The sequence below is a fragment of the Vidua macroura genome, chromosome 4, assembly GCF_024509145.1.
Source record: "Vidua macroura isolate BioBank_ID:100142 chromosome 4, ASM2450914v1, whole genome shotgun sequence".
Classification (NCBI taxonomy): domain Eukaryota; kingdom Metazoa; phylum Chordata; class Aves; order Passeriformes; family Viduidae; genus Vidua; species Vidua macroura.
This window is the reverse complement of record NC_071574.1, coordinates 56,610,383-56,629,654: the sequence shown is the minus strand read 5'-3', so window position 1 is coordinate 56,629,654 and position 19,272 is coordinate 56,610,383. Positions and strand designations below refer to the sequence as shown.

General features: G+C 39.5%; 2 protein-coding genes across 2 annotated transcripts in view; one reads left to right on the top strand and one right to left on the bottom strand.

Annotated features, from left to right (window-relative positions):
* Positions 1–11,814, bottom strand: part of ADGRA3 (adhesion G protein-coupled receptor A3) — a 55,512-nt gene extending 43,698 nt beyond the window's left edge. Inside the window, exon 1 of the mRNA XM_053976416.1 lies at positions 11,470–11,814. Coding sequence (XP_053832391.1) covers positions 11,470–11,735 — 266 coding nt within the window. The 5' untranslated portion in view covers positions 11,736–11,814. The remainder of the gene's footprint in view (positions 1–11,469) is intronic.
* A 5,986-nt stretch (positions 11,815–17,800) lies between these two features.
* LOC128806849 (cytosolic beta-glucosidase-like) overlaps positions 17,801–19,272 on the top strand; it is a 150,489-nt gene continuing 149,017 nt past the window's right edge. Inside the window, 1 exon segment of the mRNA XM_053976682.1 lies at positions 17,801–17,806. Within this exon segment, the coding sequence (XP_053832657.1) occupies positions 17,801–17,806 (6 nt within the window).

Genomic DNA, 19,272 nt, shown 5'->3' with positions numbered 1-19,272 from the left:
GTACACCTCTACTTCAACACCATACCTGGTTTCAGAAGAAAAATAGTAGTAATATATAAAGAAGTAAATGAAGGAGCTTATAAAAAATCATTAATAGTTAATGCAAACTGAACATAAGGCATAACAGCAGCAGCCAGAAAAAAAAATTCACACCAATTCCAGACTTTATGAGAAAATAAGGGAAAGAACCCCTTGATGTTCACAACACAAACAAGCAAATCACAATCCTTGGTAGCACAGAAATTAAATTATATCTTAGTTACAATTCACTTAATCTTAAGATTTATTGATATACCTGAGTTTTTTCCAGAAAAAGAAGTTGTTAAAAATGGAGCTGGAACCACTTCAAAAGTAGCTATAACTGACTGAACTAAATTTAAACTAAATAAAAATAAGAGTTCTGTAAGGAAAAAAAAAGTTTTCTGACATTGCCTATAAAATAACAAGCCTAATGTAGATGCTTTTGAATATCTGGGTACAAGGTAAATTTCTCTCTTGAGTGTGATTTACAAATTACAGTCAGACTGATTAAGTATTTTCTCTGCAGAGGCTGTTGTTCAACCATAAAGGTTTAGTGCAATAAATGATAGATTTTACAACACTCCATATAACCTAAAACACTTAATCACCCAAAAATGTTGTGTAATCTTAAAAAAATGCAGTTTAAAACTTGCTATTAATATATATAGTCTATACATTATTTGAAGCATTAAGAGATGTGGCACAAGAAGACAAAACATAATAAAGCATTTAACTCAAAATAGATGTTTTATACTCACCTTCACAGTTTCTGTGCATTAATGTACAATGAAATGATTGACTATTATGTACCACTTAGGTAGAGGATATTACTTGTGATCAATAATAATTCTAAGTTACTAGTTTAAGACCATAATTTTTCCAAAGAGGCAAGTAATTTTGAAAATATGCTAACTTTTCCATCATTAAGAAGTCTAAAGAAAAAACAGTAGAGAGCTACCATTGAGAGGAGAGCTGCACACATCCCCATCTTATTCAACTCTTTAACAAATGACTTTGAAACATAAATGATGTCACTGAAGATTCATGAAGCCCAATATCACTGTTGCTCCATATTTCCTATGAGCTCCATATGAGATTTTTATTTTCTTTTCTTTTAAATAATCAACAACGCCTGATTGAAACAAACACATTTTGCTTGTCCAACACTTATATATCAGAAAATAAAATGTGAAACTAACACAGGGAATGATAGTTCCTCTGTTAAAAAAACATGGCCATGGGAATTAACACAAAAAGCCTGGAAGAACAAGCAGCTGAAAAGTAGGTTCTAGAAAGAATTTCGGACATCTCAAGTCACCTTACAAGAAAGCATTTCCCTCTTCCTCTGAGCAGAAGAGCTGTAGAGAGACCAAGAGGTAATCTGAAACAATGTACCTCGAGAAAAGAAATGTATCAAACCCCTCAAACCCCCTCAACTCTCCCCAGCTTTTCACCTATTCCAAGAAAATTGCTGAAATATTTCTTTGTTGAATACAGCTTGGATCAAAAGCCCATTTTCCATTTTGCTCCATAAACTGGCAGACAACTTTGGCAAAACTGCAAAGAAACTCAACTACGACTCAACTTATTGGCGAGACCTTTAGCAGTAGATGCTCAGCATGCAAAACATAAATGCAGTCAAACCCAAAGTCTGTTCTTTGTACTATGAGGAATTTTAGCAATAGGTTCTAAAGATGATGTACTAACTTTCCTTTCTCATACAGAGGGGGAAAAAATCACGGCTGGATCAATTTTTACCATTAGAATGAAGTAATAAGCACTAAGTAGAAAAAGTTTTGTTCTGTGAAACCATTTTGGCTTGTCAGCTATAAAACAACTATCACTAAAACAGCAGTCAACAAGACAGTAATTTAGAATGCATCTCCTACCATCACAAATGAATCCTAACCCAGAGGATATTATTAAAACACACACACACATCCATTAACACTATTACCGAATAGTCAAAATTGCCACCAAGAAGCCTGTACAAAGCCTGGACAACAGTGTAACTGTTAGCTGAACACTCAAGTAGCTTCCAAAACACATTTTAAAAGACTCAAATGGAGAGCCAGGAAACAGCTAATAAAGCAGATCAATTCATGGTGACTGCATACTCTAAGAACTGGGAAAGTGGTTACCAGCAAGAGTCAGATTAAAATAACCATCTGCAAACAACCAAGAAAAATGCTTTCTGCTGAAAGTCATGAACATGGAAAAAGAAACACATTTCTCAAAGTTTATCTTGTAGAAACTGTGATTTATCAAGGATATAAGCCCAGTATTTTTCAACAGTTAGTATTTTGCCTTCTAGTGAGTTACTGGTGTCAAAGCAAAAGAAACCTTGAAATCTAGACTGAACAGAACACAAACAGTATTTGCTTAAAAGTAACTCAGAAATGAAAGCACTCCATAAGCTTTATACAGAGAAAAGACCTATTAATAATTCCAAAACTCTAGCAAAAGGAAACAGTATTTTCCAATTTGACAAAAACATTATAATTAAGGAAGTGTAGAAATTAAACATTTGCAAAATACAAGTTTGCAACAGATGAAAGATTTCCTGCAGTATTTCATTATTATGCATATTAAACAATATTAAAATTGTAAACTAAACCTCTCAGAAGTAATGAAATTACAAAATTAAAACCGTGTCTACTTATACTGTTCCATTTTTAACTGGTAATGTGCTAAATTTATATAATCTAATGAGGAACCTTTATTTTTCCTGCACAATCCCTGGATCATTCAAGCAGCGATGCTCACTATGCAATGCCATTAGATAGTTTTTTCTTGATATTCAGTATGCAACAACACACTTTATTTATTGCTTTTCATTAAAACCAAACTGTTCTTAAGGACAGAAATTATATCTAGTGAAATACAGTGCCAATCACTGGAATAACACAGCAAGTTTTCTATGTAAAAGTACCAAATAAAAACCACCTTAGAAAAGGACAGAACAGAGGGGCAAAAGAGAATGCAAGAACAAGAATGCTTTCTTTCTTGTACTTATGCCAGGTTGAAAAGCCTACCAAGGAGAAAATTCAGAGGACACAGCTACACAATATTTCTTCCAACACTAACTCTGTGTTGCCATTTCTAAAGCAAATAGAAAGCACTGGAAGTCTAACCCTTGTGACTACTTCATTCTAGGAAGTTTCCTCCAAGTTCTCACCCCACTGGTTAGATCTGTAGCACCTGCATTATTTTAAGATACCATGATCAACTTTTTCTGTAATAACTGTCTTGGTTTACTAACTTCTGCTCCCTTCTGATTTTCCCACTTAGTCATCAGCTGTACACCTTTAGGATCGCCACTGATTTTCAGTTCAGTGCAAGTTTACCTGACCCCAAAAAAATCTATACATAAATGCAAGAAAATAACTAGCTTCACAAAAAACACCACACACACATGGATGCCTTGCCAGCCACTTCTAACTTTAGCTGCTATGGCCAATAAATTAATAAATTCTCTGTGTAGTATCACAGTAGTACTAATTAGAACATAGACTGTCACACCCAGTCCCACGTGTATTCACATTTCCTACCAGGTGTACCTGCTCTCTAGAAAGTGCTTTGTCTAGACACGTTAACAAGCACTTCCTGTCAGCTGCTGGCACACAAAGATACATTTACAAAAATTTATATCCTAATCCTACAGAAGTAAACAGTTTTTGGATAGCTTAGCTCCCTGAACTGACTAGGCACGGGGCCAGACAAATGCTAGTACTGCAGCCAGGGAGGGGAGGGGAAAACCCACAAACATCCACACAGTGGCAGACTGGGAGGCGAAGGTATGAACAGACCAGCTCCAGTTTAGGCAACAGTTTTACCAACAACTGGATGCTGATGCAACATTCCCCACACAGAGGGGGAGATCTCAGTCCTTGCATCTCATCATCCCTGTGTCAGAAGCAGGCAGAGAAGGCTGAAGGGGATCTGCAGCACACAACCATAAGGTCAGGTCGCTGCAACCCACAGAAACATCAATGAGCCAATCAGGACACAAATTTGAGAATTGCTTAAAATTCCTGTTACCACCAGAGGCTGTTACCCTAACGAGTATTGGAATAAGCTGTCTAGAATGTCTGACAGGACACTTTTAGAAACCTACGCATAACTTGAAAAACTCTGCCTGATACTAAGTTTCAAGGTAAAACATACTCTATAACAACATGGAAAGCTAATAAGGAACTCTTCTATCTGACAGAAATAGCTCAGGTGGAAACAGCACCAGAAGAACTTTCCTGGACTGTGTTATACCACTACCATTCCTTACATGACCCATCTTTTCTTACTGGCATAGAGATGTCAATCATGTCTAGTGATTTTGGGGATAGTAGCTGAATTTCCAAGAATGTTGCTGATCTCACATTGCTGCCGTGCCTTCTCTGAAGCTCCCTGGCTTCGCCTGCCCGGCAGAGGCACGGTCAGCAGCGGGGGACACTGCCCTGTCTCTCGAGGAGATTCGAGGAGCAGCGCTTCACTGTCTGCCTTGTAAGGAGGAGAGGCAGCGTCCGAGGAGGTAATGAGGGAGTCGACTCAAGGCCAGGGAAAAAGTCTAATGCAAGAAAAAGTTTAATGCAAACTCCGGGGAGCTCTCAATGCCATTGTCCCGGCGGCCAAAAGTGGCCTCGAGGATCTCGCAATTGTCTTAAGTACCGGGGCGGTAACAAAGGGGAAGGGACGCCCCTTCACCAATGGGGGGATTTGGGGGAGTGGAAGGCAGAAGGACAGACAGACACACAAACCAATGGGGGAAGTCAAGGGAGGAGCCCCTGGCCCTCGTCCACTCACTCGGTGCCCAAGGTGGAAGATTCTGGGATGGGGAGCCGAGTGATGGACAGGGTACCAGGGAGGGGACAGGGGAATGACTGAGTATTTTCAGGGAGATTGGCATTGAGAGAAAGGTGGGGAATCTCCATGAGGAACCATTGGGAGAAAATGGGGGGTGAAGGGGCAAACCATTACAGAACTGTTACAGAGATATAAAAACACAATACAACATCACATCAAGCCAGTTTACACTCAGCCTTCAGTACTTTTGCTCTGCCTTCATTCCCTCTTAATTCTTCTGGTTTCCCACCTCCATAACTGACATATCCATTCAAAGAAACCCACACTTCCATCCCAACTCCCAGCAATAGGCTCTGCCTCTTAATCCAATCTTTCTGTGTTTATTCACTCTAGACTCTAACCTCCCTTCCCCTACCTCAAAGCACCTTCTTTCCCTAGATTGAAGTGACATAGCAGAGGGCACAGATTGCACTTTTAAACAAAACACCTGAAGACAGCACAGCCAGCCCACAGCCACCTGGAGTCTGGATGAATCCTAGAACACACTGTCCAGTGCAGAAAGAACTGTGGAATTAAGCTGCCTATTTCTTAAATGTCTTTAATCAGTCTGCATTCATTATATTTGGGTTTCTTCTCCCCCACTCTCCAAAAAGCTTTTGGTCTATCTTACCAAAACGGTCAAGTTCCTACTCCATAAGTGAAAACTCTGCAGCCCAGCCAAAACTGGCTGAGCAGCTTGGATCACACACACAACCAAAGCAGGCGGTCTGCTCCCTGGGGACCCAAAAGCTCTGCACTGCAGAGCCCTGGCCTCGCCCCAGGGCAGCCTGGAGATCCGTGGGACAGCGCTCTACTGCACCACTGGACGTGCCCTGCGGCAGTCCACAAGGATCAGCCACAACACAGTGATCCCGTAAACAGTAATTAGTAGGGGATATATGATCTCTAGCACTCTAGAGCAACAATGCATTGCAGTTTTCACTGCTAAGGACCCAAACAGTGAATGCAAGGGGAAAATTAAATTCTCAGCTATTTACTAGGTAAAGACTACAGACATACAGATAATATAATTTTTAAAAAGAAATTTAAAATTTATTATTTATCTAACTACAGAAAGCAAAACTCACAAAAACGTACTTTATGTGACGTTCTTAAACAGTTTATTATCACTGATGAAAAGAAATACTCAACTGTTTTTATCTTCATGGTTTAACTTGTAGTACAAAAAATGCATTTAAACTGAACAGATTCAAAAATTATATACTGTAATGGTGAAGATAGACTATATAAGGCAATAATGACAAATCCATGAACCTGCAACATATCTGGCCCATGCCAAGTACATATGGGAACCATTAAATTCTGAAAAATCTAAACTTGAAGCTCCATAGTTGTTTTAAATTAGAAAAATAACCTCTGAAACATGAGCAAACAGCAAGCATAGAGACATAAGAAGTTATTCGTTCTTCATTACTGCAACACAAATTCTAGTTCAAGTCTTTTACTCTTGGCATTAAATAAAAACAAAAATTTTAGTATTTTGCAGTTCTGAAGCAAACTCAGGAATACTACTGATCAAAAAAAGGCAACAATAAAATAAAAAAGTATTAATTATGGAGATTCAAATCTGTCTTCTTGAGGCTAGAAACAGCATAACACATTCAACATTTAATAGTCACTTTAGGGCTAATTGAAGGGCTAATGAACACATGAAGAACATTGCTTAAATGGGTATCTACTTAGGAACAAAGATATTGGGCAATTTTACATTAATATGGTAGCTCTGAGAATTAAAAATTCCACTACAAAAACTTAAATTTGCTCTCCAGAATTATGCGGAACTTAGTTCTGTCCTTCTCCCTTATTTTCAACTCAACAGTAACCAATACATAGTTCTGATGCAATACCTTAGCCCCAGGTTTGCAACAACTGCTACAGTTGTATCTGTGGTACAGAAGTCATATTTCTAATTATCTCATGTATTTAATCAAAAGTAAAATAATCTCATTGAGAAAGGCCCATAAAAGAATTTAAAAATGCTTATATAGAAGAGTATTCTTTTATTTAAAAGAAATATGAATCAATATAATAATTGAATACAAGATTGCATGAAGACTATTGCCAGCTACAAAACCACCATGTGTGTTAAAGTCATTACTGCAGCCCTTCATGAAATAGGAAAACACTATTCAATCTTGACAGTGTATCCCAGTGGACACATATAAACCATGCAACATGATGTGTTCCAAAGTTGAATAATTTTTCAGCTAGAACTAAATATTGCAATTTAGAAGAAAACACTATTCATATTAAGACATCAGAATTTTCTTACAATACTCAAATATATACAAAAGTGTACATAATAAGAGAATACTACACATACTCAATATCCTACAACAAGCTCACATCAATGAATCCATGCTGGAAAAGTACATACAGAAAAGCATAAAATTGGTTATCTTCTCAACAAGGTAAAAGACACACAAAATCTGATAGAAATATAGAACACGAGCCTATCAGTAAATTACACACTAAGTAAGGATAGGAGTGAGATGCCACTGATAAAGAGGCACGTACATGTACTTGTGAATTAGTATATTGTGGCTACAGTTCTCAAGTACTATCTCCGTACTGCCTTGTGTTCATTAATAAGCAAGATGCATTTTGCACAGACTGTGTATCCACTGGTCAAAGAAAATTTTAAGTTTTAATGGGGATTATTAGTACCTTGTACCTTCAAAAATGTTATCACTGCCCAAATTATTAGTACTGAGCACTTTAACAGTCTAAAATTGACTATTCCAACCAAAAAACCAAACAAACAAAAAAACCAAACCCAAACCAATAGCTATCAAGAGTATCATCAAGTTAGTAAATAGAAATGTACTTTAAAAGAGACAAACTTCCACAGAAGACACTTACATTACACAACTCAGACACAATGTAATCACACATGGCAATACAAATGGATTCTTGCAATATCAGCGACATTTTGCTTGGAAACATTTGAAATTTAAATTTGTGTCATAAATAGAAAAATTGCACAGGTATTTGGAAGTCCAAGTAAGTATGCATATGAGCTTCTTAATGGATGTAGTTTGATGTGATTTTATTTAGAAGCTGGATGAGAGCTGTAACATTTTAAGATGTTTCCTAACAGCAATCCAGCTAAATGTATCTTTGAAAAGCCGTGAACACTAACCCAGGCAAATGCTCTGGCTTGTAAATCCTAACACTTTAAGCACAAACATTCGTACTCCTATGCTCCTGTGAGAATATGTGCTTAAGCAAAGTTGTTTGCAGAGCAGCACGCCACCCAATCCAGAAAAGTAATTCTTTACTGAGTACATATGCTTCTCCTTTGTTTATTTAGATTTCTGTTATAATAACATATGTAACAGGTAAATAATATTCTCAACAAATAATAAGTTTCATGGGCTTGTCTCCAGTGGACTTACAAATTCTCTTCCAAAAAACAAAGTAATGGCTAATAGCCAGCAAGTTCAAACAAATATCTACCATAATCATTTGAATTTCACCAAGAAACACAACAGCAGCAGATATTTTATCTCAGGCTTCCATTACAAGAGTACAGAGCATTTCTCACTTAAATGTGCAACATGGCAATGGCTTCAATATCTACTTAAATAAAGGGCATGGCAGACAAACCCTAGTTATATTCACCCTGTTTTAGTATATTCAAACCAAAAGCATCTCATCCATCTGCTTAACCTACAAAGGTCAAAACAATTGATGGGGTGTTCATGTAGATACACCCTTCATTTGCATCCAAATCAGTTGTTATTATATAATGCTAAGAAAAAAGTCCCTTCCTTAGCTATAAATGAACTTGAATTCACCTTGGAATTTGACCTAAGTGGCCCGTAAAGCAACAACTAGTTCTACCTGGATCATAAAGGAAAACCAATTTACAGTACTGCCAGAAATCCTACACATTACTTATTCTCCCATAAACACATCTCCATGTTTTAATATGCCTCTTCCTGTGTCTGCTTTTCTTCCTCAGTCATGAAACAAACTTACTTTATGGCTTACCAGTTGAAATAAAATTAGGAATTTTTTTCTGAATTGTAACTGAAGAGTCTCATCATACTGACCTAAATTACTGGGAGAATAACATGTTTTGCGGCAAACACAACCCAAGGCATTTCGTAAATTAAGTGACCTTGCCCAACTTGTATCATCAACCACTAACTACAATGGTGTGCAAGAATGAAGGAGCCTGGCCAGCAGCCTCAGATGCTACTTCCTTACCCTAATTTCCACTATTTCTCACTTATTTTCTCACTACTGTGAGACTACTATTGTCCTCAAAAGCATTTCACTGGGAAAAAAGAAATGGTAAATGCTAAAGGCACAGTAGCTAATCTGCTGAAAATCTAAGAACTTGACAAGTGATAAGGAAGAAATCAGTATTTCCAAAATGCATATAATCACTTCATTTGCATCATTCCTAACTCATAAAAAAAAAGTTATATAAAGCTATATAGGTCATTGTATTTAAAAGTGGTTTGTGCAAAATAGAGTCAACATAAAAGAAAATTAACTGAATTAAAACGCAGCTGATATACACAAAAGTGATCTATTTTCAGCTACATATCGCTGCAGTGATCCAATAATCCAGAAAGATCTAATAGAAGTAGTACTTATCTTAATAGATGAATCCCATAAGAATCAAGATAACTCAGGGCAGTTTGACTCTAATCAGACCAAGTGCTGCAATTTTAAGTATCAGCTTGGGGAAAAAAACATCATTTTTGCAAAAGATTAGGTAACAATTAATCCAGGCACTACTAATCAACATGTTAATGAAGTGACATTTGGTGACAAACCCCACACATCACCAACACTTTCAATCTAGGCTAACAATATTTGGTAACAATAATTTTTAAAAAAGCAAAAAACACAACAAAGCAAAATCTCTGAGAGAACAGAAAGCCATGCCTCAAGAGTCAACAAACATGCAAGATTCTGAACCTGAACACCAACAGTTATGGTTGGGAAAAGGAGGTCATTGGTTTAATAATCCTTGCCTTATATTAAAGCAAAATTTTGAAGTGTATGTTCATTACATGGTATGATATTTCCTATAAATAACAATGAAAAAATAGCATTGTTTCTTGCTATGTCTACTAAACTGTTCAAACCAGAAAAATGTTTCAGATGTTGTTATGAACTTCAAAGGCTGGTTAATTGAAAGCTACTAATTAGTGTATGTAGATATGTTCTAGATATTGAAGGAGTATGAAAATCAAGATGAAAGATGAACCATTCTTCCAAATTCTTCTGTCACTACGATGATGAACAAAGATCCCCTCACAGCAAGGCTTCTGCATTTGGTATCTGCTTGCCTTTCACAGCAATCATAGCTGTGATCCCGGAGTGAACTGCAGCATATCAACCAAACTAACATCTACTTATATCAAAATTTTTATGCATAATACCATACTGATAACATTTAATCAGTTGCAATGCATTTGAGGCTAACAAAGACTAAAAGATTTGTTGATCAAACTACTGTCACTTCTACTTTTTGCCTTGTTTTCTACTTCAGAAACTTCACATAGGAACATCTATAATCATTTCTCACAAATAATTTAGAAATATTGTCTGAACCCTTGCAGACTTCCAAGCAAGAACAACTACTTTAGCCTCATTCAGCTCCCATTTTTTGCTTTCCTTTTTCTCATGGATCCAAGTCCATGTATCTGCTGGGCTCACAACCCACGAAGACTTCTGGAAGAACACCGTTCCTTGGTGTTTCAGTGCTGTCAGTGTTCACAAAAGCAGGAGATTGCTGTTCTCATGACAGCGCATTCTGTACTTTTTAAACGTCGGGTTACTGGTAGATCTTTCAAACCTGCGATTTCCAGTTAAGTAGATAAATATCTTAAACTAGACCCCATATTTCAGTTCCTTTTCACTGAGTTTCTTGCACACTACTTGGCTGCACTTGAGTCTTCCCATGGCAGCACAGGAACAATAAGCCTCTCTAAAGAAAGCGCAAGGGTTTCACTTTTGGGACCAACCACTGATGAGATCCAGTACTGAGCGATCTTGCCCAAGCCAGAGGGATTGGACCAGATGATCTGGAGATCTCCCTCCCAGTCCAAACCATTTTATGAACTTCTTTGCTAAAGTGATCCAGTCATGTCCCAGGAAGGAAAACAACTTGCAAAGCCTCTCTTTACACGTGCACGCTTATGTCTAAATTAAGCGGCAACATATTTTTCAGTTTGGATTAAGTTGCATATCCTGTTTTGAAACTTGTTCTTCAAATGGATAAGCAGGAATTGCCTCCGCACAAAAACAGCCCGCCTACTGAGGGATGAAGGAGGGAGAGTTGGGGATGCTGTTCCGCGGGGCGAGCGCCACGGGACGGTGCCTCCTCACCGGTGAGTTACGGGACACTTCGCCCCCTTCAAAAATGACCACCCCGGGAAACTACCGGAAAACATGGAAAGTACATCCGCTCCCGGGGCTTTCTCCAGTAGTAGAGGGGAGTCACCTACGCTCCCATTCCCCTCAGCTCACCCCATTTTACCTCAGACGGGCGCTCCCACTCCCCCTCCGCCCCGTCCACGTCGCACCGACGCTGCCCACCCCCCACGCGGGGACGGTACTCACAGGGTGACCGTCCGGTTGGGCAGCGCCTCGGGAGGCAGGACCTGAGCGAGCTCCAGGTTGCTACAAACTACCTTCAGCTCCGCCGGGCCGCCGGCCGCCGCTTTGCCGGCGCTCTTGGGACGCCCGTCGTACTTACAGCCCGGAGGCAGCGCGGCACCGCCGCCGCCCAGCACCGCCAGCAGCAGCAGAAGAGCGGGCACGAGCCGCGCCAGGCGGCGGCGGCGGCGCGGCGGGCGGCAGAGAGCGCGGCGGCCCGGGGGCAGCATGGCGGGGCCGCGCAGGACCCTGCTCCGCTCCTCCCGACGACGGACGGGGCCGGACGGGAGAGGCTGGAGGGAGGGGGCTCCGGTCCGCCCTAGCCTAGCCCCGCGGGGGCGGTGCCGCCGCCATGCGGTGCCGCGGGAGCGGCGGGCGGGCAGGAGCCGTGGCGGCCGCGGCCGCCTTTGTGTGGCGCGGGTCGGGTCGGGCCGAGCGCGGCGGCAGCAGCGCCGCCTCCCGCCGGGGCCGGACCCCGCGGCACCGAGCGCGCCCGCCGGGCCGCGGCCCCACTGCGCACGCGCCGCGGTGGCGGCCGGGCCCCCGCGCATGCGCGGCCCTGGCCGGGGGCAGCGGCCGGGGGCGCCGGGCCGGGGGAGGGTCTGTGGCGCCCGTGCCCTCATGGCAGAGCCTGTGCGCTCTCGCGTGCTGCGGCCCTGTGGGGCCCTGTGACTCTCCCTGAGCCCTGTCCTCCTCCATAAAGCGCTTTGGTTTCCCTCTCCTCTGCTTCCATTACTTGGGTCTTGCCCTCCTGCTCCAGTTCCTTAGTCTTAAAAGGAGGACTTGCTGTTCTTGCTTCATGCAGGAAAGATAATCCCCTGCCTAGGTGCTGAATGGCTTCAAAATTCATAACGCTGAGTAAATAGTACTTAAAAACATTTTTCCTCAAATTGGCCCTGTAAAATGAGATAACCAGTTACTCCCACTTGATAGCCAAACGTTATTTAAATATACTTTTTCTCAACTATAGAAAAAACCCAAACACACAGGCACACACACAAAACCCCACCTACCTACAATGTGTGTTTTCGTGGCACATTTGAAACTACTTTCCGGAGTGTAATTAGGTCATGTTCTCACATTTCTCTGCAGCCAGGACAGCCAGGCACAAACACTTTCGTGCCAATGACAGCTGAAATTCTCAGTATGTTCTTTGCCTCTGGTAGGTGTGAGGATAATAAAATAATAATCTAGCAATAAAATTCCAAAAAGTGGCAGGACCTACTTTAAAAAATTTAAGACAGATTTTGCAGAACCCAAAGGAAGTTCTGGTAGCTAACCAAGAACTCACAGTGCCCCATCCTTTGAGAAGAGAACTGGCAAATGACACCCTGCAAAACTACCTGCTATTAACACAGAAACATCATTTTAGATATTGTCAGTAACAGCTGCCAAAATGAGTCTTACGAAATCTCTAACCTAAGATGCCCTTGAATAATGCTGAACACTCAGACTGTAACTCAGTTTTAAATGTAACCTGACAAAAGAGTCTGGCAAACCATTGGAATTGTGGATTGGAGCAAGAGGAACAAGATTACAGTAAAAACTTCACAATCACCCTTTACTCCTAGACTCTGTGTCCTCTTACAAATGAAAATAAAACATGTTCTAAGTACTGAAATTGTTTATCAAAGTGCAAAGAAGACACTGGTCCTTGAGCTTTAGTATGATGTTTGTGTGCCACTGAGTCACTCAACAGGACCAACCTGATCTGTGTGAGATGCGAGGCCACTGTTACACTTGAACTAAATTAGGTCAGACACAAAATGCAAAGTTGACAATGCCTTTTTGCTCTTATGCTGAAGTTATACTAACTGTAAGAGAAGAGAGGTCTAATTGGCATGAAATTAACCAGTGTACAGGTAATTATTTCTTTTTAGGCTCTGTTTTAAACAAATTCAAACTGTACTGTTAATTTGTGTTGGATAGGTGCCTTTTATCATAGAATTTTATCGTTTTTGATCTGGCACCAGGAGTTGTAAAGCTGGATTAACTAAATCAAACCATGGCCCAAGATACATTTTTTTTCTCAGAAGTAGTGCTGGGTTAAACAGTTCGTCTCTTTGGATACCTTCTTCCCAGAACCTTTACCTACATCAGTAACATGACCCAATTCTCTGCACAGCCGTATAAAAAGTTTGTGCTGGGTGGTGGATCAGCATGGAGATAGGGCCTAAAACTGCCTCTTCTGGCACTGGGGACAATAAATGCCAGTTTAGACTATTGATACAACCAGAATTTTGGTTTAGTATCACCACAGTTTCAGCATAGAGAGAGACTGCACTTCAGTGCTACTGAAAGAAACATTCTCACGCTTTTCTCAAGCTACTTGCTCCTCAACGTTGTCTTGTGTTTGTGGCAATGCATGTTCTGATCAGTTGTATCAGTGAGATGATCCATGTGGTCGCATAATCTAAAGATGATGATGATGGAAATAGTGAACTGTTGCTTCTGATATCTGTGATCACAGCCCATCGTAATTTTCCATTTTCCTAAAGTCTTGGAGAGACAAAGTTTTGTTACTGTTTTTCATCTTAATGTCATGTCCAATTCCGTTCTAATGTACAGATTTGTGTATTACTTGCCCTTGATGTTTCTGAACTATTTGCTCTCTCATCTCTGCTGAAACTACTACTAAGATATCTAGCTATGGATGCTGGTTGCAAAACTACAATTTTTAATTATGCCTCTGTTTAAACTGCTACTGTGGAAACCTACAAGTCTTGGTCTCTGTTGATTTTTCTTCTGAGTTTGACTGCTTCTGCGGTGAATCTAATTCCACTGTTCCTCACCTGTGTTCAAAAAGCTTGAAGGCCTCAAGCACAAGTCCCTTCTTGAAGGCTTATGCTTGTCCCTTCATCTTTCCTCTTTCATGCAAATTACTACAACTTCCATTCTGTGCCAAATATTTGAAAATGCTTTTTCTTACATCAACTCAGGAAAGCCCTTAATCCAAAACCTATGTCCCACAGGAGTCACTTAACAAATTTCATGAGAGAGTTTGGGGTTTTTTGAACTGCAGTATACCTATGTCGAGTTTATTAGGTCACTACTTTTATTGTAGTTGTAATGGTCTAAGGATATAAGAACAAAGTTAAGTAGTATAGCTGCTTCAAAAACCAGAAAGTCCTGGTGCTTCTATCTTTCCAATAGCCCTTTTACCTTTAGGATATATGCCCTCACTCTTGCTCCACCTGCTGTAATAACCTGATTGTTTAACAAACCAATTTAACAGCGAAGTTTTTTTGTGTTTCGTTTTCTGCCAGGTTATTGAGTTGAGTCAAGGCAGGAAAGGGTTAAAAGAATGTCACAGCTGAAGGGGGGAGGCAGTGGCAGGAAGAGAGTAAAACCTCCCACCTGGGTACCAAAGTAAGCCGTACTATATAACTTCAAGAAAGACAAGGTTTGTAGGGGATGAAATACCTTTTATTATAGTAGCTGATATAGATACAAAAAAGAAAGCAAGTTGTTCCCAAAGCTTACTGGCTACTGGGGTAGCAGCTACTTTAAAATAACACTTCTTTCTGCAATTCTTGCTTCTTTTTGTGCACTGAAAAATCTCCAAACTTTCTTTCCCTCAATCCCCTCATTCTCCAGCAGTGCTGGATGATGTTGGTGCTGGTGATGCTTTCTTTGCAGTGTGCCATGTAATTTGAACTTTTTTGAATGTGTTTTCCTTCCGGATTGCCAACAAGCACATTTTGTCCAGTTCTGTGGTTTCCCTTCCCTTCATAAAATTTGCTGCTAGTACATTCACTTTAAATTATTTTTCAAAATTGAATGTAGTAATGGCAAATTTTATGAAGGGAAGGAAAACCACAGAAATGGACAATTTTTCCTCCTTTTTTTCTAGTCTACTAATTAGCAACTTTTTGTACCCAGTATATATATAAGAAGAAGGGTGTGGGAAAGAGGGCAAGGCAACTAAATTCTTATCGGTGTTTATGTGTAAACAAAGGCAGCATTTCAAGTTCTTCATTTGTCCTCAGGTCAGAGAGGTACATAGGAACTTTTACATTATGTCTGTATTTTATTCTGATTTTTTGCTTACTCCTATTCTTTCATTTTCTTTTATTATCCATTATTTTACATCCCTGCACATTTTCCTGGGCTATCATCACCTACCATCTTCACTGAAATGGTTGCTCCCTAATTCTTTTCTCAAGGGACTCCCAGGCTACCTCTACCTTCACATCTTAGGGAGTTTTTTTCTCACTGCCACAGAGTTTTTTTACCAACCACATTTCATGGACTGGGGCATCATCAGTTACATTTTGTTTGCTACAGCAATTGTCAAGAAAGAGGAAGCATTTGGTTGCCCTCAGCTACATCTGCAATACTGTTGTTATTTGTTATTCCAAGTACAGGGAGGTGATGATAACTGCTGACACATGCTGGCTTGCTGTTGGTAATCACAAAATCTAAGTAGGCACAGAGTCACCTTTATACAATTACTTCTTACACAGCTGCAGGTTGTACTACTGCACCCCTGCCTCTGTCAGCCAGTTCACTGAGTTACCCCAAGCTCTGCTGTGTGAAATACACAGGTATTTCCAGATGCTTGGCTAATATTTTTCATGCTGGACATTCTCCATTTGCTCTCAGACACAGAGATATTCTTTGCAAGCCTCTCTCCCCAGTTTGCAGCAGTCAAGGGTCAGAGACCTTCAGCTTTAGTAGTCTAATGGGGAAAATACAGCTTTTAGCCTCTGTTGGGAGTCTGAGGAGAAACATTATTTCCCTTTACCTTGTTGCTCTTTAAGCAGACATATTTCACTAACCCTTTGGCAGAATACCAAACATTCATTGACTTAGTAGTTTGTATACTTCTTATGGAAAACTTTTTTAAAATGCTTAAAAGAAGAATGCTCTCCAAACTGCTTATTTAGAGATCTCTGGGTTTGGTTATCAATAATCCCAAATTAATTTAGAATTATACACTGAAACTTCATGTATTAGAACTTGAAATACCACCAGATTCACTTCTGTGGAAAGGGCAGTCAGTCCTTGAATATTTTCATGCTTGATTTTAATTTTCTTTGTCATGACTGAAGAAACCCATTCTGTCTGGATTCAGCAGCCTCGTACAGGGATCTCACTCCTTCTCTACTGTTTTAGACTATAATTGTAGATGGAGCACTGAGTTTGGAATACAGTTACATCCCTAAATTTTAGAAAGCACTGTGAATGGCTCAAAAATATGTTGTACAAGGTTTCTTTTTTAACATACAAATTCCATTAGCACTTTTCATGTATTTAGCCTTCAAATAATTGTTTCATATAATTTTGAAACATTTTGACTTTCTATATATCTTACATGATTTCTCACAAAAAATAAAGATAAAGCTATAAAATATATATTTGCATGGAAGAGGAAGAGACTGAGCATTAAAAATTTTCTAAAATGTGTAACTGTCATTCCAGGCCCTTTTGAAAATATTTTCATCTGTTAGGTACATTGCTCTGCGTTAATGTACTTACAGGTTTCTAAGCAATAATCTACTAATAAAAATGGAAATAAAATACTTTTCCTTCTACTCATTGTCATACTTCATTATATACTTCAATAGATGTTATAATGTAGGTAGGTTTCAAACACTCAGAATTGTGAGGAAAAACTATAAAGGAAAACAAAACCTGGACTACTTCATTACAAACATAGCAGAGCTTATGGCTTAAAAGAAGGTGATGGTGTTCTAAGGTGGTGGTGGTTATGTCTAGGTAGATAGATGGGTATTTGCACTGTTGTGTGAACAATGCATATGAAAGAAAAGCTATCTGATGCTTAAGCAATTCAAACGATTCAGAAATTAAGCTTCCTGAAGAGGAATAGTTTGAAGTATTTCCTTCATACCCAAATCTTTTCACCTTAGATTTTACAGAACATTAACTGCAGAAAAGTCCCAAAATTATTGGCTGTATAATGTTGCCTGAAGGAAGAGATTCTCTTTTTCTTCCCTGCATGGTATCTCGAACTCAGGGAGAAAAATTTAGATGGAAAAACAGGAGGGAAAACACTATTGTGATAACAAAAAAAAAGAAGACTAAACTGGCCAGAGGCAAGTGACAACTGAGTCCCGCACTGATACAGGACTGTAGCTCAGACAATATGCTGCAGGACTGAGCCAAGCCCGGGCAATAGTCAGAAAAGCAGAAAAGGAGGATGGTAACAAGCTCCCCTGGACTCACAGGTGTACCCATAGCAATGGAGCAGGAGTCACAGGCACACTGATGACAAGAAGTAAGATGTTGCCTGTGAGACAGGGGTTGGCATCCTTGCTGTCGAGTACCCAAGATGCAGGTACGCTGACTATGGCACAGCCCTACCATGCAGAGATGCAAAAAAAAGCAGTCAGTGGATGGGAGAAGCGCCGTGCCTTGCTGTGGCACTCCTTCGGAACTCAAACCCATACCTTTCAGCAGGTGGAGCCACAGCAGTAGGTTATAGCTGCCTGTCTGGTTGCAGAGCTGTGACATCGAAGTGATCTCTGTGGCACCCTCGATTTCTAAATAAAACTACAGTCTAAACAATCTGCAATGAGAATTGTACTGATCTTTTCTCCCAGTACATTTTATCCATAGGATTATTTATAGTTCTGGTAAACAATTACAAGGCATAAAAAGTGGAATAGGAAGCATAATAATAAATAGCAATTAATACATCATTAAAGTTTTTCTTCCCAAGACAGGAGGAAATGGAGAAAACAATGCATTTTGATGTCAACATCAGCAAATTTTCTGGATCCTGCTCTTTGAGTACTTAATCATCCTGACATCTAGGCACTTCCATGGGAGTTTTGGCAGTGAAACTATCCAGGGAAAACTTTTTGTTCAAGCAGGCCCCTCAGACTGCCTTTTTTTTTTTTTTTCCCAAAACAATGTGATTTTATCATGATAACACAGCATAGTAAACATATTTCAAAATGTCTCTTGTAGGCAATTGAGATTCAAGTATTAATTTAAACTTCATTAAACAGTTATTATATATTAAACAAATAGCAGCTACATACTAAAACATATTTGCAGAGTGTTATGGCAATGCAATAGGTCCATATCAATTTCACTGTTATGGATCTATTATAAAACTTTTAATCCTTGGTGAATGTTTAATAATCAGTATTCATATAACATACACTAACTGTCCTATTAAATCTAAATTAATTGTGGCTCAGGGAACATTAATTTAAAAGGTTGCCTATTTTCCCAGCAGATCTGATCTTTGTTTCATATTTTTCCATTAAAATTAGTGTTAAAAACTGAGTTTGTTTAATTTAGAATCTATTTACTAGGTGCACTGAATACCTGTGAATCACATTCTGCTGAGCTTCTCTGCTAATAGCAATAATAAAGATTCTCGCCCATTTTCTTCCAGTGTAATTAGCATTATGTGAAGATAATAATGATAATAAAATATCACATATTTGTGTGGGAAAAGCTGTCCCTATTGGCTGAAGGAGCTGACATTCAGCAGTTCATTAAAACCAGTGAGTCAAAATTTGTAAGTGGGATTTGTGTATTTCTAGTTTGCAAAATGACCAACTCTCAGGAATGGATGTCACATTGAAAAATTTGAAATACTTTTCTTGTTTAAATGAATCATGATCCCCACAGTGATGATCAAAAAGTGACTCTATCTCTTGTCGTCCTCTGCAACAAATGTGAGAAGCTGCAATAACATTGCCTGTAGACCTTGATGAAGACTGCATTGCTATGAGCAATAATTGGCATCAGAGTGTTTTGGTAAGAGAACTGAGATATTTCTTCATT